The following is a 22,304-nucleotide window of genomic DNA, read 5'->3' on the forward strand; positions in this document are numbered from 1 at the left end:
CCAGTGGAAAATCTCTTAGCACTAACGGCATTAAAAAAAGCAAATGAAAGCATATCAATTGGCGCTCACTGTAGCCCACAGCGACAACTCCAGATCAGCACAGTGGTCTTATGCTGCGTGGTCACATCAGACAGAAAGAGATCAGTCAAACACTCAGTTATTTCTTATTCTGCTAGCAGTAGAGATGGGGAAAAGCCAATTCCAGACAATAGAAGATCAGCTGCAAGTTCATTTTAAAATAAAGTGCTGAGTTGTACAACAGGGTACATGGTATCAGACTTTAGGATGGACCGAATCAAGTGACAAGAATCAAGCAGCTGCAGAGAGAATACGATAGCTCTGTTTCTGCAAGCAGCTCAGCTCAACAGTGACTGCATGAGACCCTTCATGCATCTTTAACCAGCTGTCAATCACGTCGAGCACATTTACATCCGAGTCCCCTCTAAAGAGAGAGCAGCACCGACAAGCACACTAAATTCATGATTTCATGAATGTAATCGAAAGATGGCAACATGCTATATTCCATGCATTAATGAGTCTTTGTGAATGAAGGAGGAGCATAACTAAAATCTTGACATGTAAACACTGCATTTCATATTAAATAGCAATCTAGAACAACAGATCAGTTCAAGGCCTCGAGTAACTAGACAAATCTGCCTAATAATCTTCCACAGAAATTCAACAGCACATCCACTATCAAGTTTATCATCACTGAAACATGATCCATCAGTATTCTACAAGGCAATGAACAAAGAAAGTAAATATATAAACTTTTCATAGAGGATGGCACACCAATAAAGCTAGCTTAAGATATTAGTATAACAACTAAATCAGTGTTTGGCATATGAATGAGAACTGCAAAATTATGAAAGCAGTCTTTTACAAAAATGTTATTCTTGCATGCATGGGACCTTGAGTATAAGCAATGATAGTGCCCGATTGTACACTGGATCATTGACCGGATGCTGAATCACATGAGCGACTGTCTCTTTCAGTTGAGAATAAAAATGAGATTCTGTTGAACTATAAAAGCATAATAGAGAAGAAAAATCATATGGCAGTATGCAATAAATTCCTCTCTAAAGGCTTCTTTACACAGCTGAGTTATAGCTGATCTGAGCAGCTCTGTATCTGCTCCAAATTCTGTTTAATGAAACAATACCGTATAAATGTCATAGTAAAAATGCAGCTGACCCACATCTGCCGCTATATCAGTGACGGCTCTGATGCTGCTTTGCCTTTGTGTAAAATGATACAGCATTTGAGAAGCTTTAAACTTTGATGCCATGAGAAAGCATATATTTTGTAATTTAAAATTGTAATATTTTATATATTTTACAGCATAAGATCAGCAACGCTTCAGCATAAGATTCAGAATTAAAGGCTAAAGACTTTCAGAATTATGTGTCAATTATGTTCAATTTGGTTATATTCTTGACAGGTACATTCTGTTACTGGTATGTCACTAAAAGACTTTCTTCTCCCAGATGCCATCTTACTTGGACAGTTAAATGTGTTTGTGCCAGGAAAAATTGCCCAGGAAAGTCTCACTGTCAGGTGACTAATCCTTAATGCATTAATCTGATTAAACGCAGACTTGTCTTCCTGACACTCTTTCACATCACGTACCAATAGCCTGAAGTAGCCTATCTTTCAGTCATATGCCCTTTAACACAGTTTAATGGTTAACTTTTAATGAACTGCTCTTTGAAATATTTTACATTGTATGGCAAGCCATTCTCACATGTATTCCCTGAAATAAACTAGCATCTATTATTATGTTACTAGTGTAACTATTCACTTCCTACTAGTATGTGTTCCAAATGTTGCTTTCTCTTGTAGTACATATTCTTTAGTTATTTGTAACCATTTGCTAGCTCTATTTTGCCTCTAGTCACTATCCCAATACTTACGAGTTTTCAATTTTTACTGGTAACAAATTGCAAATTTGTGGTTCAGATATTGACTTTTCTAATTGTTGTTGGCACATATTTTAGTTTTACTAATAGAAAATATTTATGTACCATAACTTATTTCGGTCCCACTTTATATTAAGTGGCCTTAACTACTATGTACTTACATTTAAATTAATCATTTCATACAATGCACTTATTGTGTACATACATGTTTTTACATTGTACTTATATTTTAAAAACATCTGCATGTAATTACATCTGTAATTAATTTCTGTAATTACATTTATAATTACACTGTTGACCCATCCTTTACACCTTACCCCTACCCTTAAACCTACCCATACCACCAAAGCTTTCCCTAACCTTACCCGTATCCCACCTCAATAGCAGCAAAAGTGTTTCGCAATTCAGTATGAACCCAATAAGTACATTGTACTTATTTTTTGATGTAAGTACATAGTAGTTAAGGCCACCTAATATAAAGTGTGACCCTTATTTCTATCCCAATAGATTCTAGTAGATTTATTAGAACTTTATTATTATGTATTTATTAGAAATTTACAGAGCACTGCACATGACATGCAGGAAAAAAAATAGTAAGCTAAATCGTGTGCACAATTTACTAATTTGTACCCTTGATTAGCAAAATCAAGGGAACGAAATAGTAAATCTTGTGCACTATTTAGCAAATCGAGAGAACGAAATAGTAAATTGTGCACACGATTTAGTAAATCAAGGGAACAAATTAGTAAATCGTTTGCACAATTTACTTTTTTTTCTTGCATGTTATGTGCAGGGTTCCATAGAAATTAGTATATATCCTGATTGTTTTCAGTAACATTTTTTTATTCTTACTAGTTAATTGTTTTACTTGTTATATGAAATGACTAGTCAGAATGGAAGTTCAATCAAAAATCTAACTAGCAAGAATAAAATATCAATAATAACAATTTGAATAAAGGATTCTATTGAATTTCTTTCTAATAATGAAGCACCAGTAAAACAGTTCTTTTTAAGGAATAAATGTTAAAGCGGCTTGCCATATACGTTGATGTTTCCCCTGTGCGAAATTATAATTTCCAGCTTTTTTGTATCGTCTATATGAGGTTGTCTTCACTCAAAAATTATGTATGAGACTTGTTCATACTGATCTGTCGGAAAGAACTTCACTTTCGTGCGATGCTCACTATTAAGGTACATGCACTACCGACAACAAATATCACAAAAAGAATAAGAAAACGTGTACAGTATCAAAGTAGTCTACTTACTGAAATGGCTTTCGTCACAAACCGTCCAAAAACGAAGGAAAATCGGCTAGTAGTTACTGTAAAGCCAAGTACCGTGAGAAAGAGCAGAGGCGCGGAATGAACTCAGCTGTGATAGTCGCTGTGCTGTGCAGTGCGTGCCCGCGGCGCGAGCCTCGTCTCGTCACAGGTAGCTACTGTACGCCCTCCTGCGCCACTTCTGCATCTCACAACAAACACGCTTCTGACGGACGGCATTATTGGAGAAAAAAACAAACCAAAAACATTTGAGCTACCGCATTCCTTCGCTATCTATTGGAAAAAGCACACTTACACAATTATAATAAACAAAGGGCACTGTTAAAACATGCAATCTATTCACTGTGTTGAATATGATGTTGCAAAACATAGATCAAAGAGCAGGATAGACTGATGCTCACTACAGAACACACACTTGTGAATATCCATGTAAGAAGCATGTCTTCTTTTTTAAAATCACACGTGTTGCTTCGTTACCACCACCATTTGGATGAGATGAACAGTACAAGACTATGATGTAAACATTTGTAAGACCAGGCTGGTCTTCTCGAGTGCGAATGGAGACTCTCAGACCTTTTTATCAGAACAAGTATTTATTTTCATAAAAAATAACCAAAGGATTTTATATCTTCTTAAAAAAATGCAGCATTTTTAAATAATTAATCCTTATGACAAACATCACTGTGATTTTTTTTCTTTCTTTTTTTTTTTTTTTTTTTTTTTAGGAAGACAGGATTGCTAACAACAAAATAATAATAAAAATACACTATATCCACTAGGTACTCAAACCTATTGGGATGCTTAAACATCCGTGAAACCTAGAGGAAAAAGTTGACAATGATTTAAGCCCTTGCTTTTGCTGCTATTGTCATATAATCTGGATAAAATTAGCCCAGGTTTTTGGCTAACTATAAAAAATAAATGGAATAGATTTAACAGCAGCATAAAGAGCAGATCCTGAAACTACCAGTGTGCACGTTTACCAAATATGTGTTAAGTTTTAACAAATTAAATATATGTACATAAAAAATATGTTTAAGGTCTTGTTTTCAGAGAAACAGGGGCCAAACATTTAATAATAGGTCTTATATCTTAAAAGAGAGGAACCTTGTAAAAACAACTGGTAAATGCAGAACATATATTATAAAGAAGATGTAAACAACTACATGCATCACATGTGTATCACTGAAAGACTTTATAACTATTAATAAATGCAAAAATCCTTACATTATGTGCATATGAATAGATAGCAACAAAGGTGTGGTGTAAAATTCTCTCAAAATGACCTGAGAAAGTTTCAACTATTCTTTCTCAGACTCCTCCGAATCCAAATACATCCCCTGTCAAATCCCTTCCTCTTTCATCTCTAACAGCTCCTTATCTTTCTCTAACAAGTCCTCAAGCTCCTCTAATGCGTCAGTGTTTTCTTCTACAGGTATGTGCTGTTTGTCTTCTTCATGAGGCTCTTCATCTTTAAGAAGCTCCTCCTCTCTCTTAATGATATCGTCGTCATCATCGTCCTCATTCTCTAAGTCTTCGTGACTTTCAGACAGCTCTTCGTCAGATATTTCTTCCAACTTTGCATCATCACATATCCCCATCAGCTGTTGCTTTGGCTCGTCACTTTTCTCCTCTACATCACTGATGTCCTCCGCACAAATTTCATTGCTTGGTTTTATCTTCTCCTCTTCCTCTTTGCTCTCAGCTTCTTCGTCTGACTCTGTACTGCTCCACTCCGCGTTCAGAGTTTCTTCTGCACTCTCTGAAGTGTCTTGTGCTTTGATGCGGGGCTGGCCCTGTGGACTGCTGGGCACCTCATCCTCAGGTGGGGGCTTCCAGTAATCATACAGCTTTCCCTGTGAATTACACAAGAGGGATAATTCACACAAAAATGAAAATGCAGTCATTTACTCACCCACAACTGTCAATTCAAAACTGTATGACTTTCTTTCATGGAACACAAAAGGAAAAATTTGGTAGAACATGCTGGCTGCTTTTTTCCCCATGCAATTAACAGTATGATAATAGTAGTGCATATGAAAACTATATTCTCAGTGGCCATTCACACAGAGCGTGTTTTTGTGTTTAAAAAGCAAGACGCAAAGTAGAGGAATGAAAAAAGTTTAGAGACATGCTTTTAAAAGCTGAACTTTTTTTTAACTTGAATGCTGAATTTTTAGAATGCAGATGCCAACAAAACAGTCAAACATGTATGTCTAGCTCATGTTTGTATAGAAATACAAACAAAGCAAAGCAGTGGAATTCAAAAACACATTCTGTGTGAATGGCCCCTAAGTCTTCCGAAGTCATAAGACCGCTTTGTCTGATTTTCACTGAATATCTTGACAATATGTAATGAATAAATAAAGCTATCATATTGTAAGAAAAAAGTACAAAAGTCATATGGACCGATTTTATGATACTTTTATGGTGCTTTTGCTAATTTTTTTTTCCAAGCTTGAAGAGTGACCAGGACATTCTTCAAAAAAAAATCTCCTTTTGTGCTATAGAAAAAATATAGTGATCAGGTTTAGGAAAAACATAAGCGTGAGTCAATGACAGGACTATTCTTGGTAATGCATGACTGATAAAAAAAAAAAAAAAAGACACATTATTAGCCAGGTTTCCATTATAGATTTGCACAAAACTTCTGAGATATTTTTGAAATGTCGATAAAAAACTATTGCGAAACGAAAGCGTTTCCATTAACTGATGTTATGCGACTAAAACTTAATTTTTTCCTCTCTCAAGAAGTCCCAAAAATCATGGCAACGGATGTTAATAGGTTTAAGTATATCGCAGCCACTATTTTTTCGAAAAAGACGTAGCCGTGTTATCCGAGCATTAATGGCAAAGGAAAGCCCCTTATACTTGGAAGTGGCCACGTATGAGATGTTTCTGGGTGTTTCTCCCTCCTATCTGCTTCAAGGTCTTGATAAATTGATGCATTTTGTGTTGTTGTTGTTTAGAATCCAGTATTTCTTTTGTCTTATGAGTTTAATAAAGAAGTCTCATTTTCTGTCCAAACATACCGCGCCATCTTTAAAGAACTATCAACTTTTACAAACGCCAGGTGACCTGTAAATGCGAAAAAAAACCATTGCAGTTTTGCAAAATATTCCTTTTTCAAATTGCCTGAAAAACCACCTTGTGCGAGTGTAAAACTTTTTTGCGATATAAGGGAGTTTTTTGTGAAATTGACGTGTTTCCATTGGCCGTATTCTCAATTCACAATTTCAATTTGCGTAATTTGAAGGGTAAAGGAAACAGCTATTGACCCAAATTCTTCAATCTTCAAACAATGTCACTGATTCTTCCAGACTGACTCCACCTGTGAGCTTTCAATCACAATGCTTTCTTTTTAGCTGAAGATACACTGTATATTATGAATTTAAAAGACTCCTGCTGCTTGAATTGTGAAAACACATTTAAGCAAAATGTGGCCTTCGCAGCCAGCTAAAAGTAATAACTGCTTTCATCTGCATCAGCCGACTGTATTCTTTCACATTACCTCTTGAGGCCTTGTTCGTGTGAGAAGCACCTGCCACTTGGTGTATATTCTTGCCACAAAGTCTTTTACCTACAAAAGAAAAGACAAAAACACTAAAAATCTGAATCCCTTTGATATCAGCAGAATGAGGGATTCTCAGAGAACAGAATGAAGCAGCTCTTCACCTTGCTTCTGTACAGCATTTTCTCGCTCTCCCTTATGTCACACTTAATGTGCTTCTCCAGCTGAGAAGAAAGACTCCGCAGATCATTCTGGCAGTGTAAGAGGGCTAAAGTTAGTCCAGTTAAGTAAGAAACTTGTGATATAAAACAAAACAGACAAGAGGAAGACTAAGGCACAGTCAGATGTGCTTTACTTCATTTAAACAATACTGAGAGAATAAACTAGACCCCTGATGTAGTAAGCTTTTGTTGTGACTTTTTTTCCTCAGAATTGCATGATATAAACTCACAATTGCGAGTTATAATGTCAGAATTGCAAGATATAAACTCAAATGCGAGTTAAAGTCCAATTCTGAGAATTGGTACCACTCTCACCCTCAGGGACCAATTATGAACTAAATAGAAACTAAAATAACTAAAAAAAAACACTGAATAAAAAAATAAAAAAGGTAACTGCAACTTTTTATCTCATAATTCTGACTTTTTTCTCAGAAGTGCGAGTTTATATACTCGCAAATGCATGTTATAAAGTCAGAATTGTGAGATATAAACTCGCACTTCTGAGAAAAAAAAAATCAGAATTATGAGATAAAAAGTCGCAATTACCTTTTTTATTTTTTATTCAGTGGTGGAAACAAGCTTCCATAGTATTGACTATTGTCAAAAGTCTGCAAAATTAATAAATGACACTGATCTTATTCAAGATTTAAATTAAAAAATGATGTTAAAAAAGAGACCTGGAAAGAAAGGCAGTTAATGCATTCACGCATACTAAACTAAATCCCCCTAAACATCACCATTCAAGTCAGTAAAATCACCCCTCACTTCAATTCACAAAACTGCTTTCTCTTTAGAGAGTAAAATAAGTTATATTCATAATTGGTCCCTGAGGGTGAGAGTGGTACCAGAAGACAGAGTGGGGCTGTGTCCACTGACAGGGTCTTTCTGTGACTGATTCATTTACACTGCTCCTTTATGACTGCACTGTAAAATAGGGTTGGGGGGGAATCTATTCACAGACGCATCACGATTCTTCTAGATCGATGCACAAAAATCATAATCTGATTTCTAAACCCATTATTAATAATTCTGTTAAATGAAAAAGCATATGTAGAAAAGCGGCACAACAATGAAAATTATGATACATAGAGAATTGTTTACCTTACTATAAAATGGTATAAAAACAGACACTTACTCTCTGGTTTGAAGGTAAAAACTCAAAATTGGAGGCTTCATTTGTCAAAGTCAAAAGGCTGTAGCAGAGGTAATATGCCTGTATGAAAGAAGATCATTTATCAGCTTATTAAACTAAGTGGTTTTACTATATCACTCTGGGATATTAAAAAAGTAATGATCCAATAGCTCTCAGCCTTCAGACAACTTTCTGCTTACTTGTTGGTCTAGAGTGGCATCACAATCTTCTTCTCTCCTTGCAGACCTGAGGGCTTTCAGCAGGGACGAGGGGCGCATTTGAGGTAGGAAAGGTTTCAGCTCAGATAGCTGGAAAAATACAATGTCAGAAACAAAGATGAACTCATATCTACATCCAGTATATATATATATCATTACTTCAAAAAAGAAAGTGGTTTGACAAAAGCATGGCCTGCCAAGTGTAGTCAGTGAATGATTGGTATAATTACACCCATCACAGATCATAAAGCATCTACAGACCATTTGGGTGTTTGCAAACAGCAATGAAGTATTTTGTGGGCGGAGCCTACCTGGTGGCAGAAAATGAAAGTTCTGCAGTAGCAGTCTATGGAAGCCATGGAGTAAAATAATTAAAAAATAATAATAAAAGGTAATTGAATTTCTCACAATTCTGTCTTTTTTTTCTCGTAATTTTGAGTTTATATCTCACAATTCTGAAAAGAAAATAAAAATTGCGAGATATAAATTTATTATTGTCTTTTTTCCTCAGAATTGTGAGTTTATATCCCACAATTCTGCCTTTTTTCCCCTCAGAATTGTGATATAAACTCGCAACTGTGAGTTATAAAGTCCGAATTGGGAGATATAAACTCACAATTGTGAAAAAAAAGAGTCACAATTGTGAGATAAAAACATTATAGGTTTAAATCTTATCTATGTAAAATGTTACACGTTTAAATATTTCATGCTGTAACTGTAGGGCTAATAAATTATGTCCCCTATGAACTGCACATGTGAATATTATGTGGATCTATTGTTTACATCATATTCATGCTTTAATAGTAGACTAATCATTGTAGGTTTTATCAGTCCAGTCTGTGGCTTGCAACCATAAACGTCTGCGTTTATCTTCAAAGTGCATCTTCGACGACAGTATTCTATAAAAATGAATGAATAATTTTTTGCATTCTGATTCTGACTACATTTTTTCTCTTATTTCATGGATTTTGCCAGTTTTCCTCCACTTGTTACCACTGTTTTTCTGCCACCACAACGCGTGCACAGCTGCAAGTGACGAATCTGCTCCCAAATGGTCTATAGAGCTAAACTGTCTTTGGATTATTCTCACCTTAAACTCTGTGCCTGAAGGTTTGTAAGTGCAGGTGTGATTCAAAAGCTTTGAGATGATAGATACACTTAAGTGTCGTTTTAATTGCCTGTTGATGAAACATTAATGATGAATAAATACAGAAAGCTCTTACAGTAAATGTTGATTCACCTACTTATCTCTATGGTTACATTAAGAAGTCTACAAGTAAAATAAATATTTATTTTGCATTACAGGTTTTTACTCACTTTCCACGACTGCTATCTGGCAGAAGATAAACGAGTCTCCTGAGGTTGTGATGATCTTCTGACAAATCAGTCAGGATCTGGCAAGCTTTAGATATCTACACATATAAAAAAAGAGAGACAGCTGTGATAGATGTGAGAAAATGATGAACTGACACTTTTGAAATTCTGTCATCGTCTTCTGTTTTAACTTTTAATATTTGGAACACATGAGAAGAACGTACTGACTTTTTATTCATTATATAATGACGACGAATTTCCGGCTCCAAAATGACAATTGTTTGGAATGGTGAGTAAATGATGACAGAATGTTTATTTTTAGGAGAACTATGGTGAATATTAAACAGACTGTTTCTGACCTGTACATCCCAGTTTGTGATGTTTCTGAGCAGATTCTGGAGCAGGAGGCTGAAGTTTCCAGTTGGTAGCAGCTGAAAATGAGTCTCCAGTCCAATTCTACACACCACCGCCAGAAGCAACAGCAGCTCCTCATCAGTGTACGCTCTCGGACACAGCGCAGTACACAGAGAGAGGTACTATACGAATAAAATAAAAACACAGGCACAAAGAAAATCGACAATAACTTATTACATTTAAAGCTAATTTAGCATTGAACAAACAACTTATACATGATAAAACATTTCTTCAAATATTAAGCTTACCTTGAGAACACTCTCTAAATTATGTATTGGTAAAGTGCCACTGTCTTTCATGTCAGATATCACTCTGTCTTGGCTGGTTTCTTCTGGCAGAAAGGCCTCTCTGCCACAACATACAAATGCATGAAAAATGCAGACTTGGCATTATTATGAAGCTGTTGCTATAATCATGGCTTATGTCAAATATTTGAAAGGCCAAAACATAATAGTACTACAAAAGTTATAATGCTGCAGAGGGAAAGGTAAAAAATAAAAAATAAAAAAAAAAAACTCACAAAAGGTCGCCCTCAGTAAAAGGGGGTTGCAGGGCCTCCAGGGGGAAGAGACTGATGAACGACGCCCCCATGTTCAGGAAAACCAGAGTGATGTCCCATATAGAGGGTTCCCACACTTTAAAACTTCGGCTCTGGTGTTCAACTACAACACAACGGTCAATTTTAGTTCTTTATCAGTTGGACAGGAACAGCACAGTTGACCATTATGAGGTATTTTGAGCATACCAATGTGTTGAGCAGCAGACAGAGCGATGGTTTGCAGGGACTGCATGATCAGTGAGGAAATGATGGGGTTTGGGTGAACGGACATCATCTGAAAAAGCGTTATTGGTATTAGCTGTACATAAAACTGTACATACATTTCCAGCAGATAATTACCTGTTAAAGTGCCTGTTGTTATTAATTGTGAAAATTATATTGAATAAATTGAATTGATTTTATTTTTTGTAACATACAAGTTGAGTCTGCAAAGTCGCATGCATGTTGGAGTGCTACAAGCATATGTGCTACAAGCATAAGTATGAAATTAACCTGACTGTAATGTATAGGTTTTGACAGGTTTAAACGTAAATGTCCTAAGGTTATGCAGGTTTCCCATGAGAGCAGGCATGAACAAAACATGAAACAAGGCACATTTTATAACTTAAGTCAGATGTATATCATGGGAACAGTGTGCCCTAAAAGTGCAATAAATTCATTTAACAATACAAAATGTAAGCTAAAAATAAATATATTACCCAATACAGCTCATAAAAAAAACTAATCAACATTTCAAAAACAGGTCAAAAACATTTACACAATATGCATGAGACAAAACATAGTGTCCCCAAAAAAAGCATTGCATTAGATTACAAAATATTGAGTAGCATTCATATATTTTTAAATGTAGTTTAAGTTTTTTGGGGCCACTATACATACTTCCAGATGTTATTGACTAAGCATACAGTCACAGAAAATAAGAGGAAAGAGGATGATTTTACCTGGAAAAGCCAGCGTGTAACCTCAGGCTGACAAGGGAAAGAAAAATAGGCTTTCCTCAACAAGCCGGCACTGATCAGAGACAACACATGTTCAGTACGGGCCCTATAGAAAAAGAATCAAAACATTCATATAGCAAGCAGCACATAAGCCTGTGTTTTATTTCATTCCTTTCTCTCATGAATATCAATAACAAATTCTCATTCTTTGAAAAGTAAACACAAATCTGATTAGTAACAATGACAAAATACAGACAGATCTCTTCTATTACTAAAATAATATCTCAACAGAAGGAATAAATCAATTTACTAATTTTCGGCATTTCAAAAAAATTGCACGCTTTGACATTTTTAACACCTTTTTAAATGGTATCATACAAGCAAGAGAAAACTGGATATGACTTGTGTTTGGGTACAGAGCGTCACATTATTGCCAGTCTTACTGAAGGAGGATTTGTTGCGATCTGTTGTGCGGAGTCACGCTAATCTTCCTCAGGTCCAGCGTCTGGTGGTTGAAGAGTCGACCAAACTTAGCAGGTATGAATACTTCCTCTCCTGGGTGGATGTCCCTGATGGCACATGAGGCGACCGAGAACCTTTGCAAAAATTCCCTAAAAATTAAACAAAAATTATTCACAGATTAATAATAAATACAATATTCTACATAGCACCAAATAGCATATATATATTCAAACTATATTAATGTACATATATTTAAACTCCAAACTAATTCCTTTAAATTAGCTGCCTTAATCTACTCTAAAACGTCAAAAAAAGATTAAAAGAAAATAACCTTTCTGAACTGGTGCAGAGTCATTACTTAACACTGGATTTGAAAAACAAACAAATGGTGTGAATGAAGCCAGCCATTAACAAAATACCTTTGCTCAAGTGAGATGTCTTCCTCTTTACTTTCACTGTTCACATCCTCATCTAAATTTAGCAGATCCTCTTCACATGACTCAAGTAACCGTCTCTCCAACTCTTTTGACCTGTGTATTAAAAGAAAAATCAAAGTAAGTCAAGTAATTATACATTTATTAGGCTGAGACTGTAGGCTAAATGCAGCCTGCTTCGTCTTGACAAATTCTGTCATGGCATAATTACAGGTCTGTGAGGCTGATGGTATGAATAAAAATCATCTGTGAATTTTACACACCTAAAGTGTTACTATAGCCAGAATGCCTGATATCAATACAGCAAGAGTACTTAGAAATATAAGTGAATTACGATTACAATTTTACATTTCAGAAGAAAACAAATGTTGTGACTGGTGTTTTGGGTAGTTTTCAGCACATTATTCTAGTATAGGTCTAGTATCAGTTGTCTCGGTTACAGGAGAGCCTTGTCTGGGCAGTTGCTTATACTGTTTAAAGTCAAAAGAGCCCACCTAAGTCTCTATGATAGTGTGGTCTCTAGATAAGATTTGAGTATCTCCTTTAATGTAAACTAATGAGATTTTTCTGTGGTTTTATTGTCTACCAGACAAAAATCATAAGTTTGATGACTGCATTGTTGATTTGAGGTATAATTCATGTCTGTAGTCCAGAGTTATGCAAGTTTAATACTTAGACTTACAAGTTTTGAAAAGTCCCTCATTCTAAATACAAGCAATGTAAACACGTTAAAATAGTTCAGTCAAAAATGAAAATTCTGTCATCATTTACTCACCCTCATGTCGTTCCAAACCCATCAGACTTTTATTCATCTTCAGAACACAAATGAAGATATTTTTAACGAAACCTGAGATTTCTGTCCCTCCATTAAAAATCGACTCCCAAAACTTTGACACATCAAAAAGTTTATAGAGTTTGTAAAAGAAATCCACATAAATAGAGTTGTTTAAACCAACACATACAAAGTCAAGAGCACATTAAATTTGGTAAACATGCTTACTTGAGGTTTGTTCTTGTGTATCATGCAAGTAGAGCTTCCGTTTACCATATTTGATGTGTTCTATGTAAGGCCCTGTTTACACCTGGTATTAAGAAGCATTTTCGTCAATCCGATCACAAGTGGTGACACTAAATACAGGTGTAAACAGGGTCTAAAACATTTTGAGCTTGTCCACTTTCGCCCACTTCCAGATGTAGTCGTAAAGTATTCGACCGGATTGCTTTCGTAGTGTAAATGCTCATGTGGTCGAATGTGTTCAAACAACCACAAAAGACCCCGCCTACTGACCTAACGTGTAAACATTATGGGAAGCAGGCTAGCCAGACGGGATGTAAACTTTGTCAGCTGAAGACCCAAGTTTGGTTTGGAGACGAAAAACATACCAAGCACAATGTTCTCTCACCATTCCTGATTTCTAACACACACTCACAGCGTTCGGCGTGGTCTTGTGGCTATCAAAGAAGAAATGAAAGCTGCTGCTCTCTGTATGTTTTTCTGTCATCTCCTTTTGCGTTTGTATGTAAATTGTGCAAGCTTATTTCATCGATTAGATTGAAAGATCTGAAAAGGCCCATATATTTACCCACCCATAGACCCTCCCCTTGAAGAAACAGGACAGAAGTGGTCGAAAGTGGACAAAAGAGACGGATTAAATCTCCAGATGTAAACAGGAATGTCTCCCTTGTCTACTTGTGATCCGATCAACCAAAATGCATCTTAATACCAGGTGTAAACAGGGCCTCAGTGTGCTGATCAATGTTTATGTGTAAATAAAGGCCTAAATTAAATCTGTTCATCATATAAAGCGACCATGTCGCTTCAGAAAAAGTTTATTAAACCCGCTGGATTCATATGGATTTCTTTTACAATGTCTTTATGAACTTTTTGAAGCATCAGATTTTTGGTGGAATGGACTTTCAATAGTTTCACTAAATTATCTTCATTTGTGTTCTGAAGATGAATGTAAGTCTTTGGGTTTGGCATGACATGAGAGATGACTTGGAGGCTTTTGCATCTGAAGTCTTCCTATTTGTATTCATACATTTGCTCTTAGTAAATGTTTTAAAACATTGTTTTTTCAGACCAAGCATGAGTTCTATTGAATCACTTTTTATACCTTTGACGCATGGTGTCCACTACAGTGGACATATATATAACTCCCTCAAAATAAAATATATTGGGGGAAAAAAAAAATTATTGGCATGATTTTTCACTTGTTTAAAAGTAAAAACAAACAAAAAAATTACTTTGTGATTTAATAATTCATGCACAAAAGGGTTAAAATCAATACTTGCCTTAGTAAACACCACTAATAAAAGTTGTGTTTTAAACATTGATAGTTTGACCTCTCAATCACTGATATCCAAAGCACTACAGCAATCCAAGCACAAAATGAGACACACTGGGAATGAAGTTGGGGCGGGGGGGACAAATCAGGTTTTCAAACCAACCTCTGATATTGTTCCTTCTCTTGCAGCATCTGCTCCAGTGTATTTCTATAACTAACGGCTTTGGTTTTCACTGCCTCGGGCTAATACAGATGGAGAAGGAAAAAAAAGAAAATTTGGTGTTTGTGCTTGCTAAAAAAGAAGATCAGGCATGTCAAGGATTGATTAATGACACATGAAATCATGATGTGTTTTTCTGAACATTCTTAGACTTACTGCTGCTTTTGGGACCGGTGTGTTGGGCTCTGAGAAAGCATCTTTTTCGGGAGTCACCGGCACACGGACACTCCAATCCAGGATGTCCCTCAGGGATGGCAGCTGCTCATCTTCATGACTACTGCTACTGCTGCTCAGGCTGATAGCGCAGCCTTCTCTCAGCTCATCACCCGAGTCGTCTCCCAGCTCAATATCTAAGGGATCTTTCCACTGGGGGCAGCACTTCTGTTCTCTTGATCCTTCTACTTTCACCGACGCAGCTGGGCCAGGCAAGATAGCCTTAGGGCTGCGTGACTGCTCCACTTTCAACGGTGCTCTTTCATCCGGTTCCATCTTACATGAACTGGCTTGCTCCGCAAAGCTGGGTGATCTTAGATCAGTCTGATGGGGGGATGAACGAATGTTAACACCCTCCTTATGGCTGGATGAGGAGCTTGTGTGTGTGGAGACTATACAAATTTCTCTCTCACCATTTGTTTTTTTGTTATGTGTTTTGGGCGATGATAAGCAGTAGTCTGGAGTAAAGAGGGTGTCGATATTATCGAACGTCGTGCTTGACTTGGGAGAGACTTTGCGCAAGTGCGGCTGGCTGGGTGGAGCTTTGGGATTTTTGTTGGCACGTGCCATCATCGCATCTTTAGGTTCTGCAGTTGTGGGTGATTTAGTAAGTTGAAATGAGTGAAGTTTGTCGCTCCCCGTGTTTGAGTCCTTACATGGTTTAAACAGCTGCCTGGGGAGGGAGGATGAAGGTCTCGGTTTGTTGTTGGTGTTTGATGATGAAGGAACCTTTGTAGGGGACTGTTTATCTTTTATAGTTATCACAGACTCATTGCTGGAATTCACAAAAGCACGTTTGATGTACTTTAAAGGAGAGTTCATAATGGAAGAGTTGGGGGTGGGTTGGAAATCAACACAAGTCCGTTTAATTTCCTTCTCACTGTCTGTACTACTGTCCCTTTTTCTCTTTGTAGATGAGGACAGCCTGCCCTCTGTTGGCAAAAAGGGGTAATTGACATAGAAAGTGAACCAGTTTAGTTTAAAAAGTTATCAAATAAACAGCTGGGCACTATCAGTAATACAACAAAGCGTAATAATCCTTACCTGGACTAGTCTTTTGGTGAGAGCTGCTTAATTCCTGTAACGCAACCAATGAAAACAGGGGAAAACATGTTTAACATGCACTAGTCACTCTGACAAAGGTGATACATCATTATATAACATTTTTCAATGCAAATGAAGAGCTTGAACTGTACCTTCTGTAAGGACATGTTGCTACAGTGGGAGGTTTTATGGTCTCTCTTCTCCAATCTATCTTTTTTCTGATCAGGATGGTGGATGATTCGCTTCAAAGTGTTAACTGAGGTTTTGGGTCTATGCTGGAATGAGTAGGAATTACTGCTCTCAGGATTATGCCTGTAGTTAGATGACTGAGGAAGTGTATGTCTCCGATCCTTCACAGCTGACTGAAACAAACCTCCTCCAACCTCAACACAGAACATCAGAGCATTAATGGTCATGAAGTAGACACCAACCACAAGCTATAACAATTATGACTATAATAACCAAATCCATTTTTTGAGAAATTAATTTCCAGTACATTGGCTTTTCCAGTAAATTGTGATGACTAGAAAAGTCATCATTCTGATTCATGACAGATGCTCTAATGAATCATTCAGATTGATTTGAGAACCATTTTGACATTCACTGAAAATAATTGCTCACAAATTGGACATCACATTAACAAGTTTTATTCAATAGCAAGATAAATAGACAATAAAAATATTTTAGATCTGAGCTGAAATAGAAAAAAAAAAAAAAAAAAAAAAAAAACACACAACAGCCATGACTTTTAGGATTTATTCATTTCCATGACTTTCACATCCTGGAAATCCCAATTTTAAAATTTTAAATTAAAATTTAAAATTTAAAATATGTTCTTAAATTATTTAAATATCAACTGGAGGTACTTCAATTGATTATTAATTTTACATTTAAAAAAAAAAAAAAAAAAAAAAAAAATATATATATATATATATTATTGGGTTTTCCAGGATGTGAAAGTGATGGAAATTAATACAATTTTAAAAGTCATGGCAATTTTTTTGCAGTTATTTATTTAGTTATTTTTTTTAATGTATGCTCAAATAGCTATATCTTGCTATTGTGTAGAATAAAACTTGTCAAATTTGTCAAAAGACCCATTTAGGTCAAAAGTGTTCAGCTGACAAAAAAGTTAGAAATGTAGATAACTTTAAAATGCATTAAGAAGAAATTAATACTTGCATTTACCCTCAAGTTTTCATTCAGCTCCTTACTGAGAGCAAGAGAAATTTCTCTGTCTCTGTTGTAAGAACTGTTCCTTCGCAGATTGTCCTTTTTAACCGTAGGATTAAGAGAACCATTTTTACTGAGGTAAAGGTTGCCATGGTTTGGCTGTAGTTTTTTCATAACAACTTTGCAATTCTGAAAACTATCCAGTACTGTTTTCTTGTTGGAGGCTTTGAGTGCGGCTGAAGTGGATTTGTCCCTCTGTTCCAGCTCAGGGTTTTTGGTGGGTGGGATGCATTTAGGCACTGAACTCAAGAGTTCTGGAGTCTTCTCAGAAGATACAAGACATGGACTACTTGACACAGGACGAGACGTGGCATCTAAACTGTTGTGTCGTGGAACACCAAGTGGAATTATTTCTTTCACTATTTAAAAAAAAAAAAAACACTGTCAGACGGGACATTCATACAAAAAGTGCAAAAGCAACCCCCTCATATCACCAGGGAAGCTGAATCACCTCACAAACCTGTATTAGATGATGAAGCATGTTTATTAAGATTGTTAGCTGGCACAAATCAGACAGACAGGCAAATATTAAAGAGCATTATCATCATTACAGTTGGCTGGAATACACTACACAACTTTTTCTACAAATTTTTGTCCTGATTTGCAGTCTGGTGGAGTCTGCGCTAGTTGCCGAAAGTCAAAGTAGACAAAGTCAGTCTGCAGATTTTGGGTAGTCGGAGTTGATATCAAACATTTATTTGTTTTCATTTGTCACATACATCTCCTAGCAAGGTTTCTGTGTGAGTGTGATTGCCCTTTGTTCCGTCATTGTATGATGCCCGATTACAAAGTCTGAAAGTTTATGATGCCTAGTGTTTTTAAGTGCCCCTATTATGCCTTTTTGACATTACCTTTCATTTTGTGTGTAATACAGCCATTTGTGAATGTAAAAGGTCTGCAGTGTTTCAAAGATTAAAGTGCTCATCAAATGTGTTACTGTCTCCCAAACAAAAGAACAAGTCGTCAGTAATTCCAGCCTTACTTCCTGCTCCAACCTACATAGGTTTGTAAGAAAAATGTGCATAATGCCAGCATTTGATCTTCACTGGATGCCCCCGAACAATGTCTACCACTTAGAAACGTCCTGCTCAATTCGTGCTTGAGATATTGATTCAGGGTAATCAGCTAATCGGGGTAATCACAATTCATATTAGTGTTGTCAAAAGTACCAACTTCAATACCAAGTCGATACCGAAACTTTTAAAATGTGACACTTTGAGCGCTGTTGAGTGGATTCATAAACACCTCTGATTGGCTACAATGATCAACGCACGGGAGCATTTGAAAGCGTGAGCGTTTAAAAGCAGGCGTCTATCAGCGGACCGGTCTGCTGATAGACGTCTGCTTTTAAACACTCCCGTGTGTATTTGTGTAAGCGCTCGGTAAAGAGTGTCATTGATGTCTTTTTACAACGTGTTTTTGAAGCGTTGATCATTGTAGCCAATCACAGACATATCTGTTGAACGCGTGAACACAATGGCCAATCAGAAGTGTTTACGAGTCCGCTCAACAGCGCTCAAAGAATCACATTTTTAAAATTTCAGTACCGACCTTGGTATCAAAGTTGGTACTTTTAAAAATACTAGTTTGTATCACTGTGTGCAGAAGTGCTGAGGAAGCCTCCGGAGCCAAAATTCAGATATGGTAATGGAAGTTTCATTTCTGGCACACACTATAAACAGTAGATCGATCACAACAGACTGGGCCATCTGACCGATCCTCAAAAAGGAGGGTTTTAGAGTAGTCTTTGCCTCAGATGTCACGCCCACGGACCTTTGGCTGAACATCTAATTCATAATGCTGCCTTCGCGTGCTATCAGAAATTTGATAATTCGGAAATTTGAAAATGGGAGGGCATTCATCCGCAATTTTTAGGGACCTAGGAAACTCGTATTTACGATAATTCTGAGAGCAAGTGAAGGCAGCATTAGGAACACAAAATGGGAAACACTTCGGGAGTTTTCATCATCATCCGATTGGTTGAATTCTACAGGACTTTACATTTTCACGCCCCTAAACATGGTGCGGAGCAAAACGAACTATGATTGGTTGCTTTACATATCGGTGAGACATACTCTTGAGCGGTCCCTGGCCAATGAAAGCTGCGATGGAGTCCAGACTTTCTGCTGTGAGTCTGAAGGTCTGGTTAAGCTAGAGTAGATTTAAAGATACCATATCCTTGATCAAACCATTTCAGACAAAGTGAGAAGAGGTGATGCTGCAATGTATATTATGAGAAAACTGACTTTGGATGCAAGTAAATCTATTGTAGGAATTTTTAAAATAGCATATAGGGGCACTTTCAAATCCGTTCCAGTAATCGTGTAGTGTATTCCAGGGTTATGACTACAAAATCAGCAAGCCAATCAATTCAACATTACTATTGTAGCCATAGCAGTAAGCCCACAAGCAGACCAACAACGCAGATCAACAGCAGCCCAACACACCAAGCATCCCTGAACACCTGTGATCTATATCTCACCCATAGAGGACATATGCTGCTTGAGGAAACTTGACATTTTATACTGATGAAACACAGACAGGTGTCTTTAAAAGTCTTCTGAGTGATCTGTACAAAGTGAGATGCATGTATCAAGTGTTAAAACAAGTGAACGTATATGTGTGCATACAAAAACTATCATTTGTTTAGACCAGGGGTTTTCAAACCTGTCTTGGAGGACTCTAAGCACTGCACATTTTGTATGTCTCCCTTATCTGACACACCCACTTCAGATCTTGCAGACTCTATTAATGAACCGATGAGTTGAATCAGGTGTGTTAGATGAGGGAGACATACAAAATGTGCAGTGCAGTCTAAACCCCTGGTTTAGACAACCCAAATCTTGTTTTGTGAAGTCTGTGCCATTACACCACAGTGCACAGTACAGCATCTCTACAGTAATAGATGAAAGAGTTTACATTTAACAGACCTGTGCTACATGCTTCCAGTTTTGTCAGGTCAGGTGGGCGTGTCTGCAATAAGACAAAGAAGAAAACTTTAGCCGCTGGTCCTCGAGAAAAGAAATACTTTCAGCGCATCCCTCTCACTTGTGTTTACTTTCAATATTTGCACTTCGTAACTGAAATGTGTATGGGCGGGAACAGAGCAGCTAGTATGCTAGTCTTGAGAAATGAAAGTACTGGCAACAGTTCAACGTCAGTTCAAGTCATCGACCTAGATTGTTTTAAACGAGGTGTTTTATTTTTTTTATGACAAAACCATAAACAAACAATCTCACCGAAAGGAAACCGTCAGTTGGAAGACGCTAACGTTACCTACTTCTGTAAAGCGTCGTGCTTTAAGAGCATCTAATAAGCAAACGAAAACAATTGTCCGATAAAACACTTTACAAACAGCGTTTAGTTGAATAATTTTAAAAAAAATGTTACAAAGTACACTAGTAAACCAAAATATACTAGCTGTCAAACCCCGTAAGTGCCGCTGACTTTACCGTACAACGCAGTTCAGTTATGAAAAAGTATTGTAAATGTATTGTAAAAACCTTACAACATAAATGGTTTGTGAGGCGTACCAGCCATTGTGGAAGTTTATTTGATACACTCCAAGACCATGATGAAAGCCCTGTTGTGTTCGTCGGGAGCCGCCATTCTGTAGGTAGGAGGAGCGATGGATGACGTAGTTCACGGAAACGGCCACTAGAGGGCATTAAGATCGAGCGCCAAAATTAAAAAGACGGAGCGTCTAGGGGTGTTCGATTCCAGGTTTTTTGGAGTCGACTCCGACTCCCACTGTAGATTCCATCGACTCCATTTACTTTACATCAAAACAGGGTCATAAATAAGGCAAGATGGCAGTCCTTACACACTTAATTAGTTTATCTTTCCCCAACGCGAAGTCTTAAAATACCCTCATTAAAACACACGTTTAGCGAGACTGTCCAAATTAATTTAGCGATGACTTGATGAGTATCAATGTTGCTACCTAGCTAATTGCAGATACCTAATTTTCTGTGGTCGAATATTATGTCAGAATTAAATAAACGAGAAAGAAGGGATTCTTTAATGAATTCATCTCATTATAATGGTCGGGTGATGGCGCTAAACACATCATTGTCTTAAAAGTGCTTGGACAGGAGAGTTAAAGATAATAAAATTAATACAATACATACAAAAATGCATACAGTAATGTACACTTATTCATGTGTTTATTGTTGATGTGAGTTTTTTCTATTATGTATGGTTAGTTTAATGATTATGAACACGGTTATCCATAGAAAATCAAATCTATATTTATTGCATTATAAGCTACCATCAATACTAAAGCTGGCACTGGGATATGTATAATTACAAACTAAAGTCACTATGACTGTTATCTATTTCTAAAGTAATTAACGTTACATGTAGGATAAATGTGACAAAGTTTCTGCGACAGCTCTCTAACGCGATTCGTCAGTGTCCGAATTCCTCGCTTCATTTCGTTCACTCCTTATTTTATATAGGCTATGGATTATTTATCCAATCATACTTTATAAGTGACTTTTCTTTCTGTTTTAAAGATGTTTTCTTTGGATTGTTCGACTACTCTAAAGAGAATATAGGGAAATATTACATAATTAATTTGTGTTTCCTATTGGCTAAATTTCACATACATAAACAAAAATTTACTGGCTCTAAACCTCTCTTTTCTCTATTCAGAGATGATCTAGACAGGTATATCGAAACTATCCAATGCTCTATTAATCCCAAAGCTATGAAAACTGTTTCTCTTTATTCATCCTTTTTGTCCTCTTAAGGTTCACATAGCCTATATTGCATTGTTGTTGTTTTATTACCCTGGCAACTTATCTGTGTTTATGTATTTCTTTTTTTTTGTTTTTTTGTTTTTTTTTTTTTGTTTTACATGTATCTGTTTTGATTTAATGCTCTGATGTTTTGTATTGTTT

The 22,304-nt window shown here is 36.6% G+C and overlaps 2 protein-coding genes across 6 annotated transcripts in view; both read right to left on the reverse strand.

The window, feature by feature from the left end:
• Positions 1 to 3,386, reverse strand: part of sema4ga (sema domain, immunoglobulin domain (Ig), transmembrane domain (TM) and short cytoplasmic domain, (semaphorin) 4Ga) — a 43,818-nt gene extending 40,432 nt beyond the window's left edge. For all 4 annotated transcript variants that reach the window (XR_007933150.1, XR_007933151.1, XR_007933152.1 and 1 more), the window contains exon 1: positions 3,185 to 3,386. The gene's annotated coding sequence lies outside the window, so the exon portion shown is untranslated. The remainder of the gene's footprint in view (positions 1 to 3,184) is intronic.
• Positions 3,387 to 3,773: 387 nt separating this feature from the next.
• Positions 3,774 to 21,035, reverse strand: slf2 (SMC5-SMC6 complex localization factor 2). 2 transcript variants are annotated; one of them, XM_051916462.1, is made up of 22 exons: positions 20,934 to 21,035; positions 20,331 to 20,373; positions 19,883 to 19,969; positions 17,356 to 17,759; positions 16,320 to 16,550; positions 16,168 to 16,201; positions 15,067 to 16,055; positions 14,854 to 14,933; positions 12,388 to 12,498; positions 11,950 to 12,117; positions 11,510 to 11,612; positions 10,755 to 10,842; positions 10,530 to 10,671; positions 10,258 to 10,357; positions 9,955 to 10,131; positions 9,599 to 9,693; positions 9,372 to 9,459; positions 8,264 to 8,371; positions 8,067 to 8,144; positions 6,875 to 6,961; positions 6,711 to 6,779; positions 3,774 to 5,055 (listed from the first exon to the last, which is right to left on the reverse strand). In XM_051916462.1, the coding sequence occupies exons 3-22, from the start codon at positions 19,917 to 19,919 to the stop codon at positions 4,543 to 4,545; spliced, it is 3,702 nt and encodes a 1,233-aa protein (XP_051772422.1). In that variant the 5' UTR covers positions 19,920 to 19,969; positions 20,331 to 20,373; positions 20,934 to 21,035; the 3' UTR covers positions 3,774 to 4,542. The 2 variants fall into 2 exon arrangements, with proteins under 2 accessions (XP_051772422.1, XP_051772423.1); XM_051916463.1 differs by having other exon boundaries at positions 20,909 to 21,013.
• Positions 21,036 to 22,304: the final 1,269 nt, after the last annotated feature.

This window comes from Ctenopharyngodon idella, chromosome 13, assembly GCF_019924925.1.
Source record: "Ctenopharyngodon idella isolate HZGC_01 chromosome 13, HZGC01, whole genome shotgun sequence".
Classification (NCBI taxonomy): Eukaryota; Metazoa; Chordata; class Actinopteri; order Cypriniformes; family Xenocyprididae; genus Ctenopharyngodon; species Ctenopharyngodon idella.